General features: G+C 41.0%; 1 protein-coding gene across 2 annotated transcripts in view; it reads right to left on the minus strand.

Moving 5' to 3' along the window:
- Window positions 1–187: 187 nt before the first annotated feature.
- The window catches only part of kcnh4a (potassium voltage-gated channel, subfamily H (eag-related), member 4a), a 30,110-nt gene continuing 3,923 nt past the window's right edge, over window positions 188–26,374 (minus strand). Inside the window, exons 2-17 of one of the 2 annotated variants that reach the window (XM_079645572.1) lie at window positions 21,238–21,319; window positions 14,786–15,019; window positions 12,455–12,586; window positions 12,213–12,346; window positions 10,998–11,250; window positions 9,392–9,549; window positions 8,171–8,378; window positions 7,612–7,806; window positions 7,322–7,521; window positions 6,042–6,291; window positions 4,703–4,917; window positions 4,501–4,539; window positions 3,269–3,633; window positions 3,099–3,178; window positions 2,794–2,870; window positions 188–2,442 (exon numbers count right to left, since the gene is read on the minus strand). In XM_079645572.1, the coding sequence (XP_079501698.1) occupies window positions 1,498–2,442; window positions 2,794–2,870; window positions 3,099–3,178; window positions 3,269–3,633; window positions 4,501–4,539; window positions 4,703–4,917; window positions 6,042–6,291; window positions 7,322–7,521; window positions 7,612–7,806; window positions 8,171–8,378; window positions 9,392–9,549; window positions 10,998–11,250; window positions 12,213–12,346; window positions 12,455–12,586; window positions 14,786–15,019; window positions 21,238–21,313 (3,561 nt within the window). In that variant the 5' untranslated portion in view covers window positions 21,314–21,319 and the 3' untranslated portion in view covers window positions 188–1,497. Of the gene's footprint in view, window positions 2,443–2,793; window positions 2,871–3,098; window positions 3,179–3,268; window positions 3,634–4,500; window positions 4,540–4,702; window positions 4,918–6,041; window positions 6,292–7,321; window positions 7,522–7,611; window positions 7,807–8,170; window positions 8,379–9,391; window positions 9,550–10,997; window positions 11,251–12,212; window positions 12,347–12,454; window positions 12,587–14,785; window positions 15,020–21,237; window positions 21,375–26,374 lie in introns of those variants that run through there. The other variant, XM_079645573.1, reaches the window with a different exon arrangement.

Below are 26,374 nucleotides of genomic sequence, written 5' to 3' on the forward strand. Positions count from 1 at the left end.
TTATTGTTCTGCGGATTAATTACAGACCTAATGAACATGCACAAACAAAGAAAAAAGATGAGTCTGAAGGTGGAATCTAGGACTCCCTTTAATGAATCTATCTCAGAAAAAAACCAACATTTCAAAGAAGTGTCAACTCCAATCATGTAGTCTGATAAACATTTACAATGGCAAGTTGACACAATGATGCATGCAGCCTTAAATTATGTAGATTATTAGAGTGATAATGTAAATAATCAGACACTGTCTTTATCCGCATTTTTTTGTTGAACATTATGATCCAGGGATGTTCTCGTCTGATGAGCTAGTCAGATGTTGTCGAAGGTTGGATCTTATGAGCTGTAATTTGTCTTTTCTACAAAAAATGCTTTCCCTTCTTCAACATTGGCATTTTTGTTTTTTTAACTAACACTAATGTTCATTAGAACTACAGCTAACATTCCCGTTATACACTAATGAGGTCAGGATTTCATGTAAAAATGCTACGGGGTTACATAAGGGCTTGGATGCAGTGCTTTACGAACACACACGAACACATGCTCTTGTTGTTAGGACTTCTAGTGAGGTTAACAAAGGACACTTAGGGAGGGATTACAGTGTGTTTAATTGTCTTATTATTACCAAAAGTTGCAGTTGCCTAAATTGTTGATCAGGATAAAAAATGTCACACCCCCAGGAATGATGAGGTCAAGGCTTTAGACATAAATTGGCAATACAAAGTTGCAACTCTCTTGACCTGATAACCTTATCTTGATTGAATACTGGAGCACGTAAATCAAATACTGTATACATTTTTATATATAGCCCCCTCCTCGATATAGGCTACTATAAAGTCTTGGTGGAGTATGTTTTAATTTTTGAAGGAGTGCTGTGAAAAAACACTGGTATTGTTTAAAACAATACATTACTGCATTACTAGTTTTTCGAAAATGAATTAAAATAAGATAAATATATATCCCTTTAATATTTAATATATATTTAATATTTTAATATTACAGCATAGTCAAGCTCTGGTCTGATAAGTACATGTGTTCCTATAAAGGCAAAGAAAACATATTATCAAAATAACACACTTCTGAAAGTGCACAGAGCAAAATATTGGGATTATCCTCATTAAATGTACAGTTGTGCTCCTTTCTTCCGTTTATCCGTTTCAGAATGAGTGTGTTTTTTCCTCTGTGCTGTGTGATAAGAGATCAGCCTTTTGTAACACACTGTCTCCACTGTGTGGCGCCTCATACCTGTATATCATAACTTGAGCGAGTAACCTTTAATTATTTTATGAAATATGTACAATAATTGTATCTTTTGCTAATGCTTTACTAGTGAACCTGCTAACATATATCCAAATACCATTGAACCCTAAAGAGAAAGTGTGTGGTGCATGTCTTGGTGGAGGGAGCAGCAGGGAGCATTTTATTTGATGGTATCTGAAGGAAAAATTAAGTCATCATTATAACAGATTAACAGAAGATAGTGAGGTCACCAGTATGGGCTTTATATGTCCTCTACATCCAAGAGAGGTGATTGAACTTCTACAGTTGGAGAACTGCAACTCATATCCTGAGATTCAATACTGTTCGTCCTCTCTTGGTACAGTGAAGCTCTGCAGTCTCTGTCTGTTTCCGGCCCCGTAAGAGAACAAGGAGGGTCCTGTGGGAGGTGGGTAGGGCTGGATCCAACGAGGTCATTTTGCCTTGGGCCATTGACAGAGCCCTGGTGGCACTGGCTGTGCCCTGTGCATGTTGAGGAGTGGACTGACGGAGTGAGAGTGCTGAAGGTAGGATGATACTGCAGCCGGCCAGTGTTATACATGGAGGAATGGATGGGTGTCTGATTTTGTGTGGGACCAGAGTTGGTTTGAACATCCAGAGATGGATGGGAGAAGCCAGAATTCACAGAGGAACACAGCGGGTGTGTGTTGCTCATTGTTGTAATAGAGGCATTGTATTGGACCTGTGGAGCCTGACAAACCACGGGGAAGCTACTGAAGGAAGGGCTGTGGCCTAGGAGGGATGGATGTGGGTGGGTCGTGTAGGGAGAGTTTGGAGTTGTTCTTGAAGTTTGAAAGGGGCCACACTGGCTCTGTAACATATGGGCTGTGGCCCCTTCCCTGTCAGAGCAGCACAGGTGTACACAGGAGGACACAGGGCTGGAAGACTGCAGCAAAGTTGGACTTCTACCCTGAGAGGGGATACCACTGCAGCCCAACACATTTCTGGCAGGGTGACTAATTGCTTCATGATGGAGGTGCAGACCGGTGGCAATATTTAAAGGGACGTGGGGCTGCCAGTTGCTGGCAGCCCCACTAGGACTGGGAACCATTTGTATGCCATAAGAGGCATGAGGTGCATGGTGCATGGACATATGAGACTGTAGGAAATGCATTATGTCGTGGAGCTCCTTGGCCAGGTTGGACACTTCGTGGTTCAGGTTGCTCACCTGAAAAGAAAAGAAAAGAAAGTTTGCTCTGGGGCATATCTGTTTTTTTTTTAAATTATTTGAAATAACTAATAAATGACAAAAATATGTGATACTCCTGGGGTAAAAAAAAATTGCAGTAAAAATTACAGTATGTTTACTACCCATAACACTGTAACACATTTGGCAAAAGAATGTACTGATAATTCTGTATAGCCAGATCATTTATATACAGTATTTTGACTTTTTTAAGAGCAATGTTAAGGTACTTGTTTTTTCCTTGAGTATTTTGATACTTTATACTTATACACTTCACTACATCTAGGAGGCAAATAGTGTACTTTTTACCCCACATTTATTTGAAAACTGTACCTCTTTGTTCAGTTTGCTGATGTTCTGTCTCACTTCCTCTGTCTCCAGAAGCAGGTGAGCACTCACTTGGAACTGGTCTACAAAAGAATGAAAACAAAGCAGTACAGCTGAACTGAAATAACCCATAATATATCATGACATCTAGCCTCAAATGAGTACGGTTATAAGTACTGCTTGAATGTAGAGCAATTACAGTATACACAGTATATCTGATGAGGATTAGTTAATCATACATGAAGGTTCCTGGAAAGTTATCTTTATCAAATTGTCTGCTATTTCATTTTTTCCAATTCGTTTCACCTTACCTGTTATATTAGTCTTTGTCTCCCTCTGCTCTACATTAAATTGAAATGTGTGACCATTGTCCTCAATTCCATCCACGACCCTGGCAGAGACACAAATCAGTGTTACTACATAATCATGATAAAGGTGCAAGAGTGATTGCTGATTTATATTTGGGTTATTAACAGGTTACCTGGGGCTAAGGCTAGGTGGGCTAACACAGCTCAAGGATGGCATTAGTAGATTGGCAGGCCGCTGGTTCAAGGACTGGTCGCTGCCAAGACTGGGCACAGGAGAAGGAGAGAGCTCCTGATTGGTGAATGACTGATGAAAGGGGCTGTGGCTTCTACCGACCTGAACAGGGGAGCCACAGTTGCGGAGTGCACTGATGTGGCGGAGCTCATCCCCTAACATGGTGCTGAGGCAGGGCTGACGCACAGGGCTGCCTGCTCCATGTAACAGGGGCACTTTCCTCTGCTGATAGTGCCTCACGTCTTCTCCACGGTCACCATTATCTGACTCAACAATATAGGGCAGTTTATGATCCATAGCATGACCCTGAGAAGACAATAGATTGAACATTCGATGTTTCTTTGATTTGTGGAAAACAATTTAAGGCTGAGTGACTCTTAACACTTCACTTTTCTAGACCCATCATTTCAAATGAACACTAAAACCTTAAATATATTGTAAAAGAAAAGGGTTGATCATGAGATTGTGGGAATTAGTTTTCCCTGCTTGCTAATACTAAATTATATTGTTCCTGTCTCTACCTAGAAGAAATCTAGTACCAACAAATAAATACAAAAGAAACATAGAAATATAACACATATTTGCATGTATAGAAAATGGTAAATCTACATTCAAAGCAATGCGTTCTCCTCTGAAACAGACCAGAAAACTAAAATAGAAAACAATTTGACATTTGTAAATGGAATTAAGATATCATTTTCATTTCTACGGTGTATCAGCATGCAAGCTGGAGAGCAAGTCTAGGAAAACTGTCTCTAGGGGAAAAGACACATTATGTGCACACAAACATGAATGAACAAATGTAGCAAAGTCTTCTATGTCTCTGATTGATTTCTACGTTGTTTTATGGGCTTATGTTTGGCTCCTCTTCTTTCAGAATCCTTGAGTTAACTTAACACTTATTTTATCTTAAGATGAATCCCTTCAACATGTAAATGGTCTAATCGGTTTCGATCATTAGGAAGCGGTTTTCATCACTGTTTTTAGCAGCATAATATCCATCTTTATCTCAGCTTTGTGTATGAGTTCAGGCTGTTAATGTTCAATTCTCAACTTTAACCATTACAAGTTTTCAGGATAGCACATTATAGACTTATAATTGTGCTGTAACTGACTGTCAGATGTATCCGGCAGATGAAGGCTGAATTCATTACATTAGTGATGCGCACATACCTGAGAAAGCCTTGAAGACCATGCAAGCTTTGTTACTCCCTAGAGATTTGAAAGCCAAAATTAGCAAGGTATTACACTCCCATTCTTTATTTGGTGGCATAGCCTAGGTATCTTGTTGTTAATGAGCAGTAGCAAATAAATGAAACACTGGTACAATGAAATATCTGTCTCTGCAGTGTTGTGTTAGCAAATGTCTTCTTACGTCAGTTTCACTGCCCTCTCTCAGGTTGTAGGTGAGGTTGTTGTGGATGTCAGAGCTGAACCGGCTGCCGTACTCTGGATAGAGCAGGAGGACCTCCCTCAGAGCCTTAACACTGATGTACTGCAGGTCACAGTAGGTCAGCGCCTTCACGTCTGCATTGGTCTTGATCACCTGGTCACGATCCGGGAGGTCAGAGCCAATGAGATCACCTTTTCCTGTAGGGATTAAAACAGAGATGTAACTACTTGTGGTGCAACACATCTGAAAGTTACAAAATGAGTAAAAGAGGAAATGTTCAGAGATGGCAAAAGTACACACATCCTTTACTCAAGTAGAAGTACAGATACTCGTGTTAAAAAATACTCAAGTAAAAGTAAAGAAGTATGGGCTATGAGTAAAAAGTAAAAAGTACCCATAACTACCAACTGTTTTATAGAGTAACTGACCTCCCTTTATATTAATAGAACCATAATGTCATTGTTAGCTACTAAATGTTTCGATGCTGAACAACGGCAAAATTACAACGTTTTCATTGGTCCCTCTTCTTTAGAGAAGACCAGGAAATGATGGATACACGGATCGTGTTAAAATCATTCGGGATGCAATGACTCTAGATAATAATGATCATGCCACCAAACGTAGATTAAAACTAAAGTAATGAACCTGTTTTGAAAATGTAAGAAGTAGAAAGTACAAATGTAAGAAGTAGAAAGTACAGGTATTTGTGTTAAAAATTTAAGAAATAAAGTAAAAAGTCGTCAGAAAAATAAGTAGTGGATTAAAGTACTGATACCAGAAAAATGTACTTAAAGGTCCCCTATTATACTGCTTTTCATCAATATATTATAGGTCTCAGATATACACAAAACATGTCTCTGAAGTGTTTGGCTCGAAACACCAAAAAGATCAATGCAGCATCCCATAAACCCCTCTGTTTCAGCCCTGTTTCAAAAGTGCTGATTCTCTGTCTGTTACTTTAGATGAAAATAAGGAGCCACTCCCCACGCCCCTCTGAGAGATATTTGGTTAAAAAGAACACAATGGTGCTCTAGGAGGAGATTCAGGTGATAAGGTGGGTGATTGGCTAATGTTTACACAAGCCGTTATAACATAAAGTGGCCAAAATCTGATCAGCTCATTTTCAGAGCGTGTTTTTATATAAATGGATCAGGACAAGAAGTGAGCGAATCTTTTTTCACAGAGGGGGACACATGTTTATGTATAAAAGACGCAAAAAAGTGGATTTTGCACAATAGGTGACCTTTATGTACAGTAAGGAAGTATTTGTACTCCACTACTTCCCACCTCTGGAAATGTTTTACACTTGTTGCACACTAACCCAGGATGGCCAGAACCATGCCATCTTTTAGAACCTCCAGGGAGCCAGAGCAGACAAAATAATTGGCCTGCAGGGCATCTCCGTGGCGTATGAGGTATTCCCCAGGTGCACAGAAAGAAGTCTTGACGTGCAGGGACAGGGAGCGCAGGCACCCTCTGCTGGCGCGCTCAAACACAGGCAGCTGCAGGATGTTCTTGTTCAGATGCATGGCGATGTCAGCTCGCAGTTCATCTGGGAAGTCATGCAGCAGCTAAGAAAAAGGTCAGTAAAAAAAAAAGTCTTCAATAACCACTGCAAAAGGAATGCTTTTGAAGCTACAGTACTACAGTGCTTCAGGACATACTGCCACCTCACTATCTCTTTTCAATGGTGTTCTTCCTTACACTGTCCCACTGACTGAATGCCTTTATGTAGCTATTGCACACTAATGTCCATGAAAAAGACAAAAATGCAGCATTACAAAACTTTAAAGGGCAACAGAATGCATGCTGTCTATTTTAAGACATTTGATTTGGTCATGTTTTGTACACTGTAAGGCTCTGTATCCGTTTCTAAGCTCTATTGGGAAGAAGCTTAATTTTAACACTGAATCAAATGCTTCCATGAAATGAGAAAGTGCCACTATAGTTGATTCAAACACTAACTTCTTGTCTACAGTGGCCGCATAGCGAAAGCAGCACGACTGCAGCAGCAGCTGGGTAGGGAAGCTGAAACTTTGAAATACCCAGAGATAAGATTTCTTTTGGAATTGGAGATTTTCATCTGCTGCTACTTTAAGAAAGGATTTAAATACTCCTTTCAAAGGGGCACATATTGTGGTGTTGAAGGTTGATGCACTCACATGATGTGCCAAGCTACTCAGTAAAAACAGACACGAGGTGTTAACACCAACAAGTTCTCAGAAATTGGTGGCTCTGTCTGTTACCTTCGACACTGAATACATCAACTACAGATGGTGGCGGCGAGGGTGTTAATGAGTATACCCACTATATTTCAACTCCAACTCCTATCATTAAAGGAATGTTGCTCTTGATCAGTTCTGTTATTGGTACTGCAGTTCTAAATGTGTGCCATCTACTTAGGGACCCATTTTAAAATTCAGAATCTCAAATCTAGCGCAACCACAAAATGTATTTTTCTGCATGAAGGCGACATTTTTACAGCCTACACAGTCCACTATTTACTTATTAAACACTGAAAGAAACTCACTTTAATAGGAAAACGTCTCACTTAATAATTCAATCAATATTAAATTGGTACATTTCAGATTCTACGCCCACCTCATTGGCATTGATGCCATTGTTGACGGACCAGGTTGCCTGAAAGTACTCCAGCATCCTCTGCTTCAGCAGCTGAGGCAGCCGATGCACACGGTTGAAGTCCTTCAGATCTTTCATCCGGGTGTGGTAGAGAGAGCGCCGTGAGTACATGCGCTGGATGATGGCTGTCACATTGCCGAAGACCACTGCATGCATCAAGGCTGGGGGTGGGAGAGGGGAGTAACATTAGGATAGTCTCACATATGTGTAATAACTCTTGGAATTTCGTAGTGACCACTCGTTAAACTCACCACCCATGAGCATTATGCAGATGGAGAAGATCTTCTCAGCGTCCGTATTGGCACACACGTTGCCAAATCCGACACTGGTGAGGCTACTAAGGGTGAAGTAGAGAGAGGCGATGTAGGCGCTAGGGATGGAGGGACCCCCCAAGGTGCGGTTGAAGTATGGTGTCTCCAAACGCTTTCCCAACTCCTGAAGCCAGCCTTGAAAATAAGGCCAGAACATGGTTGTATAAGATTCATTTTAGATGACTAATCAAACGAGTCTTCTTCAATGGATGACCCTTTCTTCTTTGATAGGTGATATAATGTAGAATGATATAATACACCACTGGTGATATAATGGCATTATCCTGTGACCTAAACTTCCTCCGTGCTTAGAGGAAATGATGCTGAGGCATTCAGGCATTCAAGCATGACGAGGATGTGCAGTTCCAGCCCTTTAGGGTTGCCACGAGAGACAAAGAAATGTCTCTGTTAAGCCTAATGAGCAAGGGAGACATTGTACTTTTAATACAGGGGTGTCGAAGCGTTCAAACACATAACCACACACATGCAATGTGCTCACCTATTTCCCAGGTTACGGGATTACTGCTTTCTATCTCCTTGCGTCCGATGATGTACCAGACACAAGCCATCCAGTGAGCCAGCAGAGCAAACACAGACATGAGCAGGGTCAAGACCACCGCGCTGTACTGGGAGTATCGGTCCAGCTTCTGAAGCAGGCGCAGCAGGCGCAGAAGACGAACCGTCTTCAACAAGTGCACCAGCGAGGTCTGGGAGAACAGATAGGAAGGAAGAACATACAAACTTGAACCAATTGTAGCAATTAAAAAACCTATTTTAGAGCTGCAATAATTTGGCCTAGTCAATTTAGTCATTTATTGGGAACTTTTTTGGTAAACTGTTAATGATTGATTTGTTTTCTTTCGAGCAAAAATGGCAGAAAAGGCTGTTTCCAGCTTTCAAATGCGAGGATTTCCCACCATCCTCTGTGTTACATATTACATTTATGTATTTAAATTATATTTTGTGGGTTCTGAATGGACAAAACAAGACATTTTTAGACATTGCCTGAGACTTTTAGAAAATCTTCACTATTTACTAGTCGTTAGTTGCAGCTCTGCTAGTAAGCCATTATCTTTTCTCTTCTAATCTTGAGTTAATGTCTTTTTTTTCTGAAGCATTTGCTCTGAATTGAATGTGACTATTAGCATAAATGTTTTTAACTATAGTACATCCTAGGATGTGGTTGAAGGCTAAGTAGGTTGTTTTGAAAAGTAACACAAATGCATAGTAAATATATAAAGAGTATTTAAAAAAAGATTCTAACAAGAATAAATAAAACATCAAAATGTGCTAATGTACAATCAAGGCCAATCAAATAGTAGAATACAATTACAGTGCAGCAACAATGCAGTGTCACTTACGAATAAATACAATCGGATAAAGACAAAGCAAATACAAGTTTAAATGCAGTGGCAAACAAAATAAAGTTTTAAACCCTGATAGAGAGATGTCTTTTTAAGTCATCTGAGGCCTGAGGCACAGTAAAACTAATCCATGAGAAGTACTAGTGTTTAACTGGAGGATAAAACGGAAGCGAGCGAACAAACGACGATGCTCAGTGAAGTGTTTGAAGGAAGAGGATAATCATGTCCAGTCTAGTGCTCTGGGGGAACAACACAACTAAAACATTAGTGGCTGTCTCAAAGTTGGTGCACTTAAAGAGACAGAAAAGTCTAAAACCTGGGGGCACAGTGTACTCAGAGATATGTAACAATCTTACCACTGTGATGTTGAAAGCATAGAGAAGGTCGAAGGGTAACGCCGCGATCAGATCCACAAAGAACCAAGTGGTGCAGTAATGGAGGAAGATGGAGCGGGCGTCGTACACTACCTGACCGGACTGACTCACATAGGTCGTCCGAAAATTTAGGATTATGTCTGAAAAGAAGAGAAGTAAAGGAAATCTATCAAAAAACACACATTTAAAGAAAAGTATTTCATGATCAGACGATACATTTAGGTCTAAGAATTTGGGAGTTTACTTGGCTGTTTAACCTATTTTATTTAGACTTGTCTTGTCTTGAGTGTCACTAATCATATTTAAATGTAATTTGATCAGAATCTGAAATCCTTTGTTTGTCCTACAGGGGGGGGAATTACATTGTTACAGCAAAAGTAAAGATAGAGACAAAAAATAAAGCACTATTAGATAAAGGGCATGCACAGAATATTTAAAATGAAAGGTTATTACAATTTATGAAGTACACATTTGTAATAAAAAATATTAGAATTTAATTTAAGTTTTTTTAACGTTTATTTTGTATTTTCTGTAAAGCACTTTGTCTTGTGTTGAAATGTGCTATATAAATAAACTAGCCTTTATCTCAGGTACATACAATAATTAGTAAGTCAATTAGTCAATAATAATACTTCCGAATTATAAAATTGGTTATTCCTTTGAAGCTTGCAAGGTGAAAAAGTTAAATATATGTGTTTAACTTTGTATACATCTAAGATAATTAAGGTGAGTATCAAATAATAGGTGCAGTAATGTTATAGAGGTAGCCAGAAATATATAACATTAGAGGCCAAAATAGAGTAGCTGAAAGATCATGTTATATTCTCAGTATTTTAAAGTTATGCCCATTGAAATTATAAGAAAGGAATTATTCATTTAAAAAGATTCAGCTCCATGTTGATGATTAGAAAACACATGAAATAACCGGTAATTTTAGCAAATGACCTTGTTATTATTGTTATAAATCCCTGGCACTATATTTCACTTTTCAGCTCTTCTTTTGTTTATTGCAGTTAGACTGTACGCAAAGTGCATGTGAGTTTCAATTAAGTTCTTTCAGGGACAAGATTTTGTAATTATACTCCACTCCTAATGCTGAAACTTAAAGTGAGAAAGATTTACTTTCACAAAAAAGGAAAGCTAATTTTGTCCCCAAAAACACCTGTTCAGAGAGATGTGCTATAACACTTCGTTTTGAGGAAAAGTGGGACGAAGTGAGATAAATCTAATTATGATTTCATAACCTGGGGCAACAGAGAAACCCTGAGTGGGCGAGAAAAGGTAGGAGGTGTAGCCATGTCAACTATCGCCAGGGAAACCAATGTGACTGGGAAATACAGCTGTTCTTTAAACTGAACATAGTTACATAGTTATATCACATCTCTTTATAACCCTGCACAAGACGCTTCGACACTAAGGTCAGCTGGTGTGCAGCATGAAATCGGTGTCCAAGATGTTACTTTAAGATGATCAAACTACCAAGTATGTGAGAAAAAGAAGTTAGAATACAAAAGGCTACTATGTGGAGGAAGATTTGGTTGACTGCAAAACTAGCAAACAGAAATTGTTGAATGAAATATGAACATACCAAGGATGAAGAGCAACTCCACTGCGATGTCACTGCCCATAGTGCTACGGCTGACCAGGGAATGGTAGCTGCTGCCCTCATCGTGGCTAACAAAGCAGATGTCATACGGCACGGCCACGGCCACGTAGAAGGTGGCCAGCAGGATGAGCCAGTCCCACAAGGCCTTGGACACGCTGTAGTGCAGCAGGATCAAACGGGACTTCTTCACAGCCGCCACCTTGTACTCTGGCAGGGACGGTTTCTGAAACACACTCTGAAAAGGAGGACACAGACATCAAAAAAAAAATCCTGGGAGCTTTTTAAAGAAATTGAACTCCAACCCGTTGCTCTGGTGCTGAGTCAACACAGTTGGACAGAAACCTATTTAAAATACAAATCTGAAGGGCTTGGATTATATTTACGGTCACCTTAAACCCAGATGTATGGTGAGTTCTTTGGACAAACCAGATTTAGAGATGAAAAAGGACAAATAATGTAAAGTTTTTATACTTCACAATAACTTTCATTGATAAATAGTAGGCCTACATTCAAATGCAATTAACATTGAGTTATCAGTCATTGGTAGGCTAAACGTTTATTTATAAAGCTTTGTTGGGTAAACTCCCGTATTATATCTGCTCTCTGATAACACAGAGAGTTGCAAGCAGCTATTGTCTGAGATCGCATGATGTAGTATTGTTAGATGTGCCAAGAGCAAGGACTGTCTTAGGTAAGACAGCTTTTATGTGCGCAGCTCCACTTGCTTGGAACAATCTTCAACAAGAATTGAAACTGAGCAATCTCATTCCTCTGCATGTTTTTAAAGCTAGGCTAAATGAAATGCTCGTTGATACTATGGGCACATGTAAATGTCTATAACTATGTAAATGTATCCTGTAAATATAATGTATGATGTCCTTTATTGTTTTATGTTTCATGTGGAACCTATATGCTGAAGGTCTCCCTTGAAAAAGAGATCTATGATCTCAATGGGACCAATCTGGTTAAATAAAGGTTTGAAATGAAATTAGTACATTTAACAAACAATGAAATGACAATTATTAATTTCATACATTTTTCATATGATACAATAACTTTCATTGATAAATATTACATTCAAATGTAATTAACATTTAGCTAATAGTACATTTAACAAACAACAAAATGACAATTATTAATTTCATGTATTATAAGTAATGCATTAATCCCATTTTATCAGAAATGTGTTTTTCTCACATTGGTCAGCTTCCTCTGGCCCCTCTTAGAGAACAGGTTGCTAAGGTACTGCAGAATATTCCTCCCCCTCTCGTGAGCTTGAGAAAAGTGCGATCGATTGCTTTTCCTGCTCTGCTGAGCGTCCTCTGACATACCTGTGGAGAAACCAGTGGATTATTGTAAGTGCTGCCTCCCATAGAATTCATATGTGACAGAAGGACATTTTGAAAATATAATTAAAATGTCTTGTAGCAAGGCCTCACCATCTCCTTGGTTATAGTGATGTCTCTTCCCGTATGATTCACTCACATCTTTGAAGGACAAGAGGAACAGCACCATCTCGCCTTTCTCATTTTTAATTGGCACAATATCCAGGAGGCACCAAAATGGAATTCCTGAGGATATCAAACAGAGTATTAAACTGAGGTACCCAGAAGTGTTGCCTGACAGTTCTTCCCCCTAAAATGATAAATGGATTTCTATTAATGCTGGAATAACAATATATAACACTAACATAATGATAATTATTATGTGAACACACAGCTACCTACTGAATAAACCAAAGACTTGATTTACATTATTGATTTAAAATAATTGTATTGATGACGACAGCGACTTAACTTAAAATGACGGCAGCACTGATCAAGGTTTTTTCTGTAACTGTCAAAGTCTGTTCACAGCTTCTTTTTTACCCGTCTTTAAACAATGCCAGAGCATTGCACGTTAGCGCTTCCTGTCTTCTGTTGATTTCTTACATCCAATGCTCATTTTTTTTAACCTCTTGCGCTCTGTTGCTTTTCTTTACTGAGGACAGTTTAGCAATCAAGTGTCATTCTCTCCACAAATATAAAAAGGAACATTAACAAAGCATTCCATGTTTTTTTTTTATGGAAAAAACTAATATTTGTTGTCCAGCCAATGTTACATTTAACGTACTATTTCAGCGGATTGACATGACTGCAGATCCCTTGATCCTCCTTAGCAACGGTCTGTTCACCTTAGCAACGGTCTAGTAGCAAGAATTAACAACCTCTGAAATTTCCAAATTGACCAATCAGAATCTAGTATTCAACTAGGCCTTGTAATAACTCTAGTTAGGCAAGGCAAGGCAAGGCAAGTTTATTTAGCACCTTTCAACACAAGGCAATTCAAAGTGCTTCACAATAATGAAAGACATTAAGAAAATGAATAGTTCAATTAAAAGCAGCGTCAAAAAGAAAAGTCTTCAGCCTGGATTTAAAAGTAGTGAGAGTTGCAGCGGACCTGCAGGTTTCTGGTTGTTTGTTCCAGATATTTGGAGCATCATAACTGAACGCGGCTTTACCATGTTTAGTTCTGACTCTGGGGACAGCAAGCTGACCAGTCCCAGAAGACCTGAGAGATCTGGATGGTTCATCATTTAGCAGGAGGTCAGAAATATATTTTGGGCCTAAACCATTCAATGCTTTATAAACCAGCAGCAGTATTTTTGAAATAAATTCTTTGACACACAGGAAGCCAGTGTAAAGACTTCAGAACAGGAGTGATGTGATCCACTTTCTTAGTGTTAGTGAGGACTAGAGCAGCAGCGTTCTGAATCAGCTGCAGCTTTCTAATAGATATTTTAGTGAGACCTGCAAAGACACCATTACAGTAGTCGAGTCTACTGAAGATAAAAGCATGGACAAGTTTTTCCAAATCCTGCTGTGACATTAGTCTTTTAATCCTCGATATATTCTTAAGGTGATATTAGGCTGATTTAGTAACTGTTTTAGAGTCCATGACTACACCTAGATTTCTGGCTCTATCTGTTGTTTTGAACATTGCAAACTGAAGCTCAGCGCTCACTTTTATACGTTCTGCCTTGGCTCGAAAAACCATCACCTCAGTTTTATCTTTGTTTAATTAGAGAAAGTTCTGACACATCCAGTCATTGATTTGTTCAATGTACTTACTCAGTGTTTGTATTGGAGCATAGTCTCCAGGTGAAATCTAAATGTGTGTCATCAGCATAGCTATGGTAACTTATTTTGTTGTTCTTCATTATCTGAGCCAGTGGTAGCATGTAGATGTTAAAGAGAAGAGGCCCCAAGATGGAGCCTTGTGGTACCCCACATGTCATATTTGTCAACTCAGATCTGTATTTACCTATAGAAACAATTTTTTTTCCATACTTTAATTAGGATTCAAACCAGTTTAGAACAGTTGCCGAAAGTCCCACCCAGTCGGTCTATTAATATGTTGTGGTCAACAGTGTCAAACGCAGCACTGAGATCTAATAATACTAACACTGAAGTTCTGCCACTGTCTGTGTTTAAGTGGATGTCATTGAAGACCTTTACAAGAGCAGTCACAGTGCTGTGGTTTGGACGAAATCCTGACTGGAACACATCGAAACAGTTATTTAAATGCAAGATATTACTCAACTGTTAGCCTCATCTCCCTCCCTTCTATGTGTTTTCTTTAAAAGGAAGAACTGTAGTTGGGAAGAATGTTAAAATTCAAGACATTGGAACCTATTCTAACATTTTCAAACATTTGAGGTGAGTTTTAAATACAATATTAAAACATGTGTGTTACAGGGTGCAACACCTGGGGGATCATGTGATCCATACCGTTTTTCCTATAGAAGCAGATCTCTCCCTGGTACTCCTGCTGGCCCTCCAGAGCTTTGTCTACCTGCTGGATCACGCTCTCATTGGTCTCTGCTCCATGGAGGAAGCAGCAGGTGCAAGTTTTCTGCATCACCTCGGTCCGAACAAATCCGGTCAGCTCACAAAACCCGTCAGAGCAGTACACGATGGGGTGACCATGGCGACCCTGAGCATTCCCCAGTAGAAAGTTACTGTCTGCAAGGGAAACAAAAGGTTAGAGGTGAATCTACTGAGTGACCCTGAGAAAACACTGATTGAAAAATAGGTGACATTTTATGATTTTTTTTTTTAATACATCAGATAGATCAGATCACTGAAAGAAAAATGTTTTTCAATAACATTGAAGCATAGCTACAAGGTTCTCTTTTTGTTCTCCACTCTCTCTTGTGACATTGATTCAGATTATATTAGTTTGTTGATGCACCAACAGAAAAATACTTTTTCTCTGAGTCATTCTGTCTGCTTTCAGCTCGGAACCCTAAAATAGTCGAGTGTACATCAGAGAGAGCTTTGTAGTAAGCCGGCGATGTGCATGAAGTCTGAGGATATGCAGGGCTCCAGCTGGCTCCATGGGGGACAGGGGCCTCAGTGGGGCTTCTTGCCCTTAATTAGCATGGCTGGTGCGTTTTCATCCGGCCACCAGGTGTGCAATGCATTTTTGTATTTAACAACTACCTATACAAACATATACACACACCCACGCTAGAACCCAGTATCTTTAAAAACATCTATTTTTGGCTCTGTGGTGATTGCATTAGGATAAACACTGTAAACGACTTAAACCTTTTCCATCTCTTCCTTGGAGATCCTGATACCCTCCCAGCCAGATGAAATAAAGCATTTAACTCCCAAATTGTTTTAGAGTTCATGATTACTTTGGAGGGTTTGCACATTTTAGTGCAAGGTATTGGTATGCTAAGGCGTTTCAAAACTGTAGTCCATTTAGGCCTGATATAACCCTCTGCATAATGCAATAGTCGAACCGCACATCCTCAAGAATGGCAGTAATGTTGAAGCAGCCTTGTTGTATCAGCTTGCAGTCGTTTTAGTGTACCTATTAAACTTGCAGTTGCCAGGCAACCAGCAGAGACTCCAGGAAGTTACTGGTCCTGTGTGGCACATCAGTCTCTTTAAAGCACCAATCCATTTGTTTTTAAATACCATATTTTATACGGATGAAGCAAATAATACATAAGTAAATAAGTATATATTTGCTTATATAGGCAGATTGGATGCTGTAGCGACAAAAATCTTATAAAAATAAAACAACATTTTTTACTTAAAGCTAAAACTGGCGCTGAGGCATCAGATAGCGAATCTTGAGCATTGGAATGATCGAAGTCCGAACAAGAATATCCTTTCATGCTCCATGATCCAATATCATCAAACAAAGTCAATTTAACAATTTTCCTGTAGCTTGCCCTTTGCATCTCCTCCGGCCTCCTCGTGCTTTTCCCATTGGGACATCTCATTTAAGTAAACATAATAAGCTCTTAGCATTAACATATTCTTAAAGTACTAAATGTTGAAGCACTCATTCTGGTCTGTAACTTTAAAGTATATATTGTCACAATCTTAGTTTTGTGTGTCTGGTCATGGTTTAATTTTGAAATTCTGTTCTCCCCGTGTCTGGTCTTCCTTCCTGTGTTTGCCCTCCTGTGTCTGATTGCCTCATTGTGTTCACCAGTTGACCTTGTGTTTCTGCCTCCCCTGCCCAGCTATGTCTTGTCCTGTGATTACCCTTCTGTGTATTTAGTCTTGTCTTCCCCATGTGCGTCATGTCGGATCGTTGTCTTTCCTGTCACCCTCCATGTTTGTCACTGTCGGTTTTTGTCTGGATGCTACCTTGTGGCTCGTGCTACCTGTTTATGGATTCATGGTTTTGTTTATTTTGTATCATTGTCAACAGCTTTTTGTAATTAAAGCTCGCCATTTGAAACCCGCTTCTCCTCAATCTGCATTTGGGTCCTGCTTTACCTCAAACCCTGACGTATATATTATTTGGTTTTATTATGAATATAAATAAATAAATATGTGAATGTTGCTGCCGGTGCTTTTTTTGTTTGTTTCTTTTACCGAGGGATCAATCAAGTTCATCATAACATGTATTACATAACCATTTATTTTCTTGATTAAATATATTTTCGATTTATCTGAATCCAAAGCTTAAAAGAAAGTAAAGATATCAAATAAAAGAGCTTGATTAAAAAGTAGGATACAATGCTGGTTGCTGATAAATGGACACTCTTTTGTTTTTTTAAAAGATTCTCCACAGATGAATTCCTTTTTCTGGCAACGCCTGTGATAACAAAACAACGAAAAAGCATCACATAGATAGACCCCCAAGGTAAACATTTTTCTTTCTTACTCAGCTGAGTAAGACAGAAGTACATTTTAAATTGAAAAGGTAACAGTAAACGCTCCCATCAGGCTAGAAAAAACACTTCTCTCCAAGATGCTTTTAACCACTCGAAAAGATTTATAAATTCAAGACAAAAAAAGAAATGTTGTTTCTTATTGCTGGAACATTGAAAAGTCATCTTAGGGCAGTGCGCGTGGGTGGTGAAGCCGAACAAAATGTAAATCAACTGCAACTAAACAAATCACTGAATGTAATTTGCAAGAGGCTGTATGCCTCATTTGTAATAAAAATTAAATAATAGTAAACTACCAAAGAGTTTTTTTCACATGGATCTTTTAGGATAAGCTGTGATAAACCACATATACTTTTTAATCAGATATTAAGCATGATGTCATAGTTAATTTGCTTTATTACCAATAAATGTACAAACAGCAGATTGATATACATGTTTTCTGCTTGTAGAAAACCACCACAATATAACACTCTGGTGTGTTAGTAATCATCCTCTTCACTAGCTGCTAATAAAGAAGTAGACATTTGGAAATAAAGTGCAGTTTTCATTTGATCTACTTTATAAGCTTCATATTGATTTGTAAGGATATACAAGGTTGTATGCCCTTCAGGGTTTTTGTGTAGAGAAACCAAAGCAAAATCTGGTCCTCATTCGCTGACTAATACATGTCAGCTTTCACTTGTTTGTCACATAACCCTATATATACCTTCAATATTCTAGACCGGGGCCACTGAATGGTGTCGTCTTTTATTAATTTGTTCAGTCCCACTCTGAGTAGAAGATGATTCCATTTGAAAAAGGCGTCTTTGTTCAACTGCTGCAAAACTCTATAATGTCGATACAGCTGCAAAGACCACACTGTACTCCATCCTGTTTTAATGAGAGTGATGCTTTATTTTTTCCCTTAAAGCAAGCAAAAATAAACACAGGCTGGTAACACTATGCAGCTGTAGATAACACCTGATCCATTTCATACTATTCCAAATGTTAAAAAATGATAACAGAGCTGGCAACAGGGGGGTGTTAACAAGTGCTTGTTCCAGAGAGAGAGACATGTAATTAGTGATGGATATTCTCTACCTGATAAGTATACAGTGAAACTCCCAAGATTTATTTCATGCTCGTGTTGCCATAGTGATTTGTAACGAGAAAAAAATAAAACATATGCCAATGATGCAATTTGTATTAGGGTTTTTAGGATACTGTGCCAATATAAGATATTCAATATATGCCTTGTTCTGTTTGTCATGCATCACAATTAACAATTGCATAACTCAAATTGCTAAGGTGTGTGCAGCACACATTAGTAAGGATCTACTGTTATTTCAACCAAAGCAAAGGTAAATATTGTCTGGATCCTATACCGCCAGATGACTAAACTCAAACTCTTTCACTTTCCTCTGCCTGTCTTCCTTCAGCCTGTTTCTATGGTTTCACGTTTTTCAAGCTTAAAACAGTATGGCTCACACTAACTGGCCAAACCATTGTTTATCTGTGATTCTTACTCCCAGTAATCTCACAATAACTACTCATGGCTTAGATAGAGAATCGTTGCATGTTATGAATCATTATATAACAAAACATTTTTGGGATTTCTTATTCATTGTTACGTATCCAGTTCTAGTTGGCACTCACATCATTCCTTTGCTTATTTTCTTTTTAATTGCAGGTACTCAAACCCAATGATTTCCATCACTCATTATCCATTTCAGCAATTATGAGGAGGAAATAAATGTTCATACCTAACCCGGCAATTAGCAGAAGAGGGAGTCGACAAAGAAAAATGCTAACTGAATTAAATCCATATCTATGACACTGTGGAAACTGCCGTCCATAAAGTAAAAAATAGATTGAAATGTATATATTTTGAGCCATCAAATTATGTTATAAGCTGACATCAATTTGGAGGTGGCAATTGATTAAATTAATAATATAAGTATTTGTTTCTGCTCTCAAAGAGAATGACCAAGCAAGACCTTTCATGATATTTGAATTGCCTCTGCATAATTGATTTCAATTAATTTCCTGGTAGTGTCCGTGCCATGTGATCACCACCTTCATTCCCCTGAGCCCAACATCAATTCACACTCTGTGGAAATGTGCTTTTCCTTCATCGAGATATCATTTGAAGTTTCCCCCTTGTATTCAAGGATACGTCCTCAGGCAGAAAGGCTTTCAATTGAAACCGAGACACGTTCAATGCGTGTCTTCAGATTGAAAAGTGCTCGGCTCTGAAGAAATCTCTTGTCAATTGGCCCCTTCACCTCCCACTCAGATACTTGGTCAATCCGCCGACATGCACATCTGATACAGAGGTATTATGGCAGCGAAGACTGAGAAAATGTCTGCGGTGTTGATATGTGTGTGTAAGTGTATGTTTATGTGTCATACAGAAAGCAATGGTGAGACAACATGACGAAGGCATGGAGGATTAGAGTGTGCGTGTGTGTGTGTGTGTGTGTGTGTGTGTGTGTGATAGGGCGACACTGGCAGAGATCGTGTCCTACCACTGAATTTGTGAAATTGTGAATATGTAAAGGACACAGACCGTCTGACCCCTACACACTCACACCTTTCATCGTGTTCTATAAGAGCTGACGAGTGCCTCCTTATGACTTTCTACTCAACTGAGGCATGGTTTACACTCACAAAGATAATATAACCAGGGTCAGAAATAATGAACAATGGGCGAACATCAATACTGTCCAAGTGTGGAAATAAACACCCTCTGTCTGATCGTTAGTCTCTTTTTTAATAATGCAAAAGCACAGTCCGGTATAGTTGATAAAGTCTGTAAGGTTGTATTGACGTGCATATACAACCTTACAACCTGCATCTGCTATTTTATATATATTGATGAGCAACAGCCAATCTTTAATAGAAGCAATATTACTGCCTGGGTTCAGAGTGGCAAGACAAGAACAGAACCCATGCGCAGATATGTTTTGATAAAAGCTTAATTTATATTTGATAAAATATTCAAACTCCCTTCATGTCCAGTTTTTGAAGCTCAACCTTGCAATAATGGAAGAATCCAAATTAGAAAAGCAGAAAAAATTGAAATATTTTGAAAGTAAAGCTTTTCTTATAGTTGCAGAATATTTACGTTAGTTAATATTTGCTTGACATTTCCATTTTGGTATGTGCTTGCTGTCACAATCACATAATGAATGCACTGTTTGAGACATCTATTTTCAGCAAATAAAAAAATAAAATGTTCACCAAATTTAATTTACACAGCCTCTCCTGCTACCCTCACACCACTACGCAGGGTACAAAAACACCAAGAGGGAGTGCAAAGCAAATATAAAGATGAAGGAAATGCCCCAAAAAAGAGTCTTACATTTTTAAAATAAGGGTTGAAGAAGAACATCAGCTGAAATGTGTAGGAAAGTGTGTGGGTTATTTGTGGGAAAGATGGCAAACATAAGCTGTACAGCCGTAATATATTTTGGTTTAAAGGAAGACCTTGACTGAGAAAAGCACAAATCTCAACAGTGAGACATTCTTAGGAGCAGCTCTGTGGCTCAACAAGTGGCTCATCAGTTCAGATATATCATGTATATGTATATACATGTATATGATGTATCATCATAGCCGGGCACCGCTCGTTTCAATTTGTATTTATGGTTTACTGTCACAACTCACAGTGTAATAATTGGACTTCACTTCCGTTGGACACATTTGTCATCAGCAGTGTTTTTTGGTGCCCGTCACAATCCTAAAGTAGGTTATAGAAATGCCAAAGGCACATCTCCTAAAAGCTCAACTGGTACAGTTGAAGCTTCAAAACTGAGAGGGATCTATATTCAGACGTAATAATTCAGATTTAATGATGTATGAGGCAAAACATTTGAAACACATTGACTGCAGTATTGTAACATATAAATTGAAACAAAGAACGAGCACAACTAGCCTTAAGATATACACATTAAATATGTACGGAATGTCTTGTTTGTCCCACAAATGACATTTTAACTTCAAGCTTTGAATATTTTAAATTAAAGACAATTGCAGAGAATTATAGATTATACTTACGAGTGCCATCAAAGTGGTTTGCGATGGTTTCCAAGAAGGTGTTTTGTGGAGCAAGGAGGCCCTTCATCACAGGCATCTTGTACTAGAGGAGGGGACGGCGGCAGACTCTCAGACAGAAGTTTCCAGCAGTTTTTCAGCATTCCCCAAAGACAACCTGAAAGAATAGCAGGGTGCCTCTCCTTGGGCTTGCTCCAAACTCTTAAAAAATGTTCTGATGGAGTGAAGGTTCGTTTTATTCTATGTTGTTGCGAGGAAAGCACTGACTTGCATCATTTCTTCTTCTTTTTCTTCAAGGTTTTCAGATAAGCATCCCCCTGCTCTCAGCGCTGTTTCACAGTATCACAGCTTCTCCTCAGCTTCTCCTCTTCAGTCTGGCTCCACTAACCATGGTTCCTGCCATCTCAGAGTCCCCTGCCTCGCTGCCTCCCTCCCTCCCTCTGTCTCTCACACAAAATCCTGAACCATCCCTCTTTCCAACACATAGAGAATGTACCAGTTATGTCTCATCTTCTCTCTTCCTCTCTCACACTATACTACATGCAATCCCCAGAGAAGTTATCTGAAATCACTTAATCTGTTTCCATTTTTGTGTTTTTTTTTCTGAAACTAAAAGACTGTTGCTCAGGCAGCTCATATTTTGAATCCATGATCATCGGGATATATAAGAGAGCCTCGGCAAGTGTTGGTTGCTATGGATATTCCTAACTCAGAGAAAAAGACAAAGGTTTGACTTCTTTTGTGTTTGTTGGGTCGGACATTTCTTCTGCTTTTCTATGGACACATGATGGCCAGGATTTAGGTTAAATAAAGGGCTGTCTTGCTCAATGACACCACGTTAAATCTGCTGTCAAGCGTGATGCCGGTGAGCAGCTTGAAGGATCAATCAGCCCACTGTCTGTTTCACTATATCACATTTATTTTGCTACCCATACTGTACATCAACAAACACCCACACACATAATTGCTGTATAAGCCTTCATGTACACCCATGCAAGCACGCACGCACACACACACAGGTGGCATTTCTAAACTACTGCACACACTTGTTTGTACAGCATCTCTACCAATTGTCCCTTTCTTCTAGGTCTCATGCAGAGTGTGAGGCTGCTGTGAACACACACTCCGCACACACCACACTGAGACATCATTAAAGCACGGGTTATTAAAATCAACACTTATGCATGAAAAGGTCAAACCCACAGCCATCATGTTTTCTAATCAAAGGTATTTGAGTTTGCAAATAGCTTTTGTTTTTTATATCTTCTCATACAATACAGAAGCAACAAGTCCTCCAACTCATACGACCAAATAGGTCGATTGTTCAAGCCCTTATTACGACAAAATATGTTGTTTGTTTAAGCGCTTAATACGACCTATAATTACGTTTTAAAGTTTTCGACCTCTAGTGCTCCCGTTGATTTCAAACGTTACAGAGGGTAGTTTATTCACACATAACCCTCTCTGTAAAATCCTAAATTGTAGGATAGTTTGGCCATTAAAATGCTTTTTGATTAGATTTCTAGCGAGAAGTGTATATTGTACTTTTAAAATCCACGTCCAGTCGATATGTAGGATCTATAGTATACGAAGATGATTTGAGGTAAGCGGCAGCTTCCATGTAAAGTTACGGGGTGAAAACAGTATTTCCGGTCTCTACGTTTTCATAATAAAACCAATCAAATGATTTAACAGTGATATCTGTACTCATCCACTACAAAACATCAGTTTATCCTCGTTAATTACACAACATTAATTGGTTTAAATTGTGTGCAATGCTTTTGTGTTTTTCCCATAGGTTATAATAATACTTTATTCCGAGTGTTCTTGCTTTTATCTTTGGAAGTCATCACATAATGTCACGGTCTGTGAAACAAGCAGGACCCAAATGCAGATATAAACTGAAACTTCCTTTATTTCAAGGCTATGATATATGTGTACAATGACAAACAGAACACTCACCGCAGAACTAGTCAGGGAACAAGACGAACCGACCAAGACAGACAGAAAACCCAGAACTTAAATACACACAAGACTCAATCACACAACAACACACAGGTGAGGAGGGAGGAGAAAACACAGGGGCCACAGGTGAACATAATCAGACAATTAGACACACCAGGGAAACTAATGACAAGAGGAAAACACAGGGAAAAGGACCAGACAATAACCCAAAGGAAAAAATGACATGGAAAACAGCAAAAACACCCAAATCTACAAAACTATAAACGTGACATAACATGAGAATCGTGACATAACCCCCCCCTCAGGGGACGGATTCCTGACGTCCCAAAAAAACCAAAAGTCCAGCAGGGTGGGTGGAAGGGGTCTGGAGGACGGGTCCCAGGCGGACGGCCCGGGGGCAAGGCAGAGTTCAAAAAGGGGAATTCGGGCGGACGGCCCGGGGGCAAGGCAGAGTCCATGGAGGGAATCTCGGGCGGACGGCCAGGGGGCAAGGCAGAGTCCGAGGAGGGGTGAAGACCAGACAGCTCCGGAGGCCGGTCAGGAGCCGGTGTCGGCAAGATCCCCCATGGAAGAGGACACAGGACCGGCAGGACCGCCGGCAGGAGAGCAGTCGGCAGAATCCCCAACGCGACAGGACATGGAGTTGGCAGGACCCCCAGCGGAAGAGTAGTCGGCGGGACCTCCAACGTGGCAAGACATGGAGTTGGCAGGACCCCCGGCAGAAGAGCAGTCTGCGGGACCTCCAACGGGACACGACATGGAGTTGGCAGGACCCCCGGCAGAAGAGTAGTCTGCGGGACCTCCAACGGGACACGACATGGAGTTGGCAGGACCCCCGGCAGAAGAGCAGTCTGCGGGACCTCCAACGGCTCAGGACATGGGGTTGGCAGGACCCGCGGCAGAAGAGTAGTCTGCGGGACCTCCAACGGCAACGGACATGGGGTTGGCAGGACCCCCGGCAGAAGAGCAGTCTGCGGGACCTCCAACACCTCAGGACATGGGGTTGGCAGGACCCCCGGCAGAAGAGTAGTCTGCGCGACCTCCAACGGGACAAGACATGGAGTTGGCAGGACCCCCGGCAGAAGAGCAGTCTGCGGGACCTCCAACGGGACACGACATGGAGTTGGCAGGACCCCCGGCAGAAGAGTAGTCTGCGGGACCTCCAACGGGACACGACATGGAGTTGGCAGGACCCCCGGCAGAAGAGCAGTCTGCGGGACCTCCAACGGCTCAGGACATGGGGTTGGCAGGACCCGCGGCAGAAGAGTAGTCTGCGGGACCTCCAACGGCAACGGACATGGGGTTGGCAGGACCCCCGGCAGAAGAGCAGTCTGCGGGACCTCCAACACCTCAGGACATGGGGTTGGCAGGACCCCCGGCAGAAGAGTAGTCTGCGCGACCTCCAACGGGACAAGACATGGAGTTGGCAGGACCCCCGGCAGAAAGGCAGTCTGCGGGACCTCCAACGGCACAGGACATGGGGTTAGCAGGACCCCCGGCAGAAGAGCAGTCTGTGGGACCTCCAAGGGCTCAGGACCTGGGGTTGGCAGGACCCCCGGCAGAAGCGTAGTCTGCGGGACCTCCAACGTGACAAGACATGGAGTTGGCGTCGGACGGACAGCCATCAGGACACGGGGAGCTGGCGTTGGACGGACAGCCAACCGGAGACGAGGTGCTGGAGTCGGCCGGTATGCTGACAAGACATGGAGTTGGCGTCGGACGGACAGCCATCAGGACACGGGGAGCTGGCGTTGGACGGACAGCCAACCGGAGACGAGGTGCTGGAGTCGGCCGGTATGCTGACAGGACATGGGGAGCTGGCGTCGGACGGACAGCCAAAAGGAGACGAGGTGCTGGAGTCGGCCGGTACGCCGACAGGACTCGAGGAGCTGGCGTCGGCCGATGAGTCAGCAGGTGACGAGGAGCCGGAGTCGGGACCATGGTTACTGGAGCCGGCACTGAAGCCGGGGCCATGGCTGTAAGGTCTGGTTCTGGAGCCGGAAACATTGCTGTCAGGTTCGGTTCTGGAGCTGGAAACATGGCTGTGTGGGCCGGCACTGGAGCCGGAAACATGGCTGTAAGGTCCGGCTCTGGAGCCGGAAACATGGCTGTGTGGGCCGGTACTGGAGCCGGAAACATGGCTGTAGGGGCTTTATCTGCTAGCTTGGCCTTGCGACTCCTCCTCTTAGCAGCCGCCTGAATACTCCGTGGACCTCCATAAGCCAGACGAGTTCCAGAATATGACTCCTGGACAGCAGCAGGAACTGGGGCAGAAGCACGGGTTGACTTCAGACGGAACCCACCAAGGCGTATGGTGCCAGGTTGGGAATTGGGAGACATGGAGCTAGCATGCCTGGGGCTAGCAGGCCGGGAATCACACACTGAGAGGAAGTCCAAAATCCAGCCAGGTAAGAATTTAACTAAACCTGGTTTCTCCATTGCCCTCTGGTGTGCCTCAGCCCAAACAGCCTCTCGCTGCTGACCCCTGGACGCTCCCAACCATCGACTAGAGCAGACAGCCAAAGCAACGGTTAACTCCAATATCTCCTGCTCGAAAGGATCTGCTGGGCCCATATTTCAGGTCGGTTCGTACTGTCACGGTTTGTGAAACAAGCAAGACCCAAATGTAGATATAAACTGAAACTTCCTTTATTTCAAGGCTATGAGATATATGTACAATGACAAACAGAACACTCACCGCAGAACTAGTCAGGGAACAAGACGAACCGACCAAGACAGACAGAAAACCCAGAACTTAAATACACACAAGACTCAATCACACAACAAGACACAGGTGAGGAGGGAGGAGAAAACACAGGAGCCCAGGTGAACATAATCAGACAATTAGACACACCAGGGAAACTAATGACAAGAGGAAAACACAGGGAAAAGGACCAGACAATAACCCAAAGGAAAACATGACATGGAAAACAGCAAAAACACCCAAACCTACAAAACTATAAACGTGACATAACATGATAATCGTGACACATAACAGCATTGTAATACACGGTTCGGCTGCATTAAAGTATTACATATCTGCCATAGTTATTTATTCATAGAGCCCTGATCAGAAGACCTTTTGACAAACTGGAAGAAATGCCGCCAAAACTGAATACGTGACGTGGATCATAAATATATCAGCAATTAAACAACATCTTCCATTTCTCTTCAC

This window comes from Notothenia rossii (genome assembly GCF_949606895.1).
Source record: "Notothenia rossii genome assembly, chromosome: 8".
Lineage (NCBI taxonomy): Eukaryota > Metazoa > Chordata > Actinopteri > Perciformes > Nototheniidae > Notothenia > Notothenia rossii.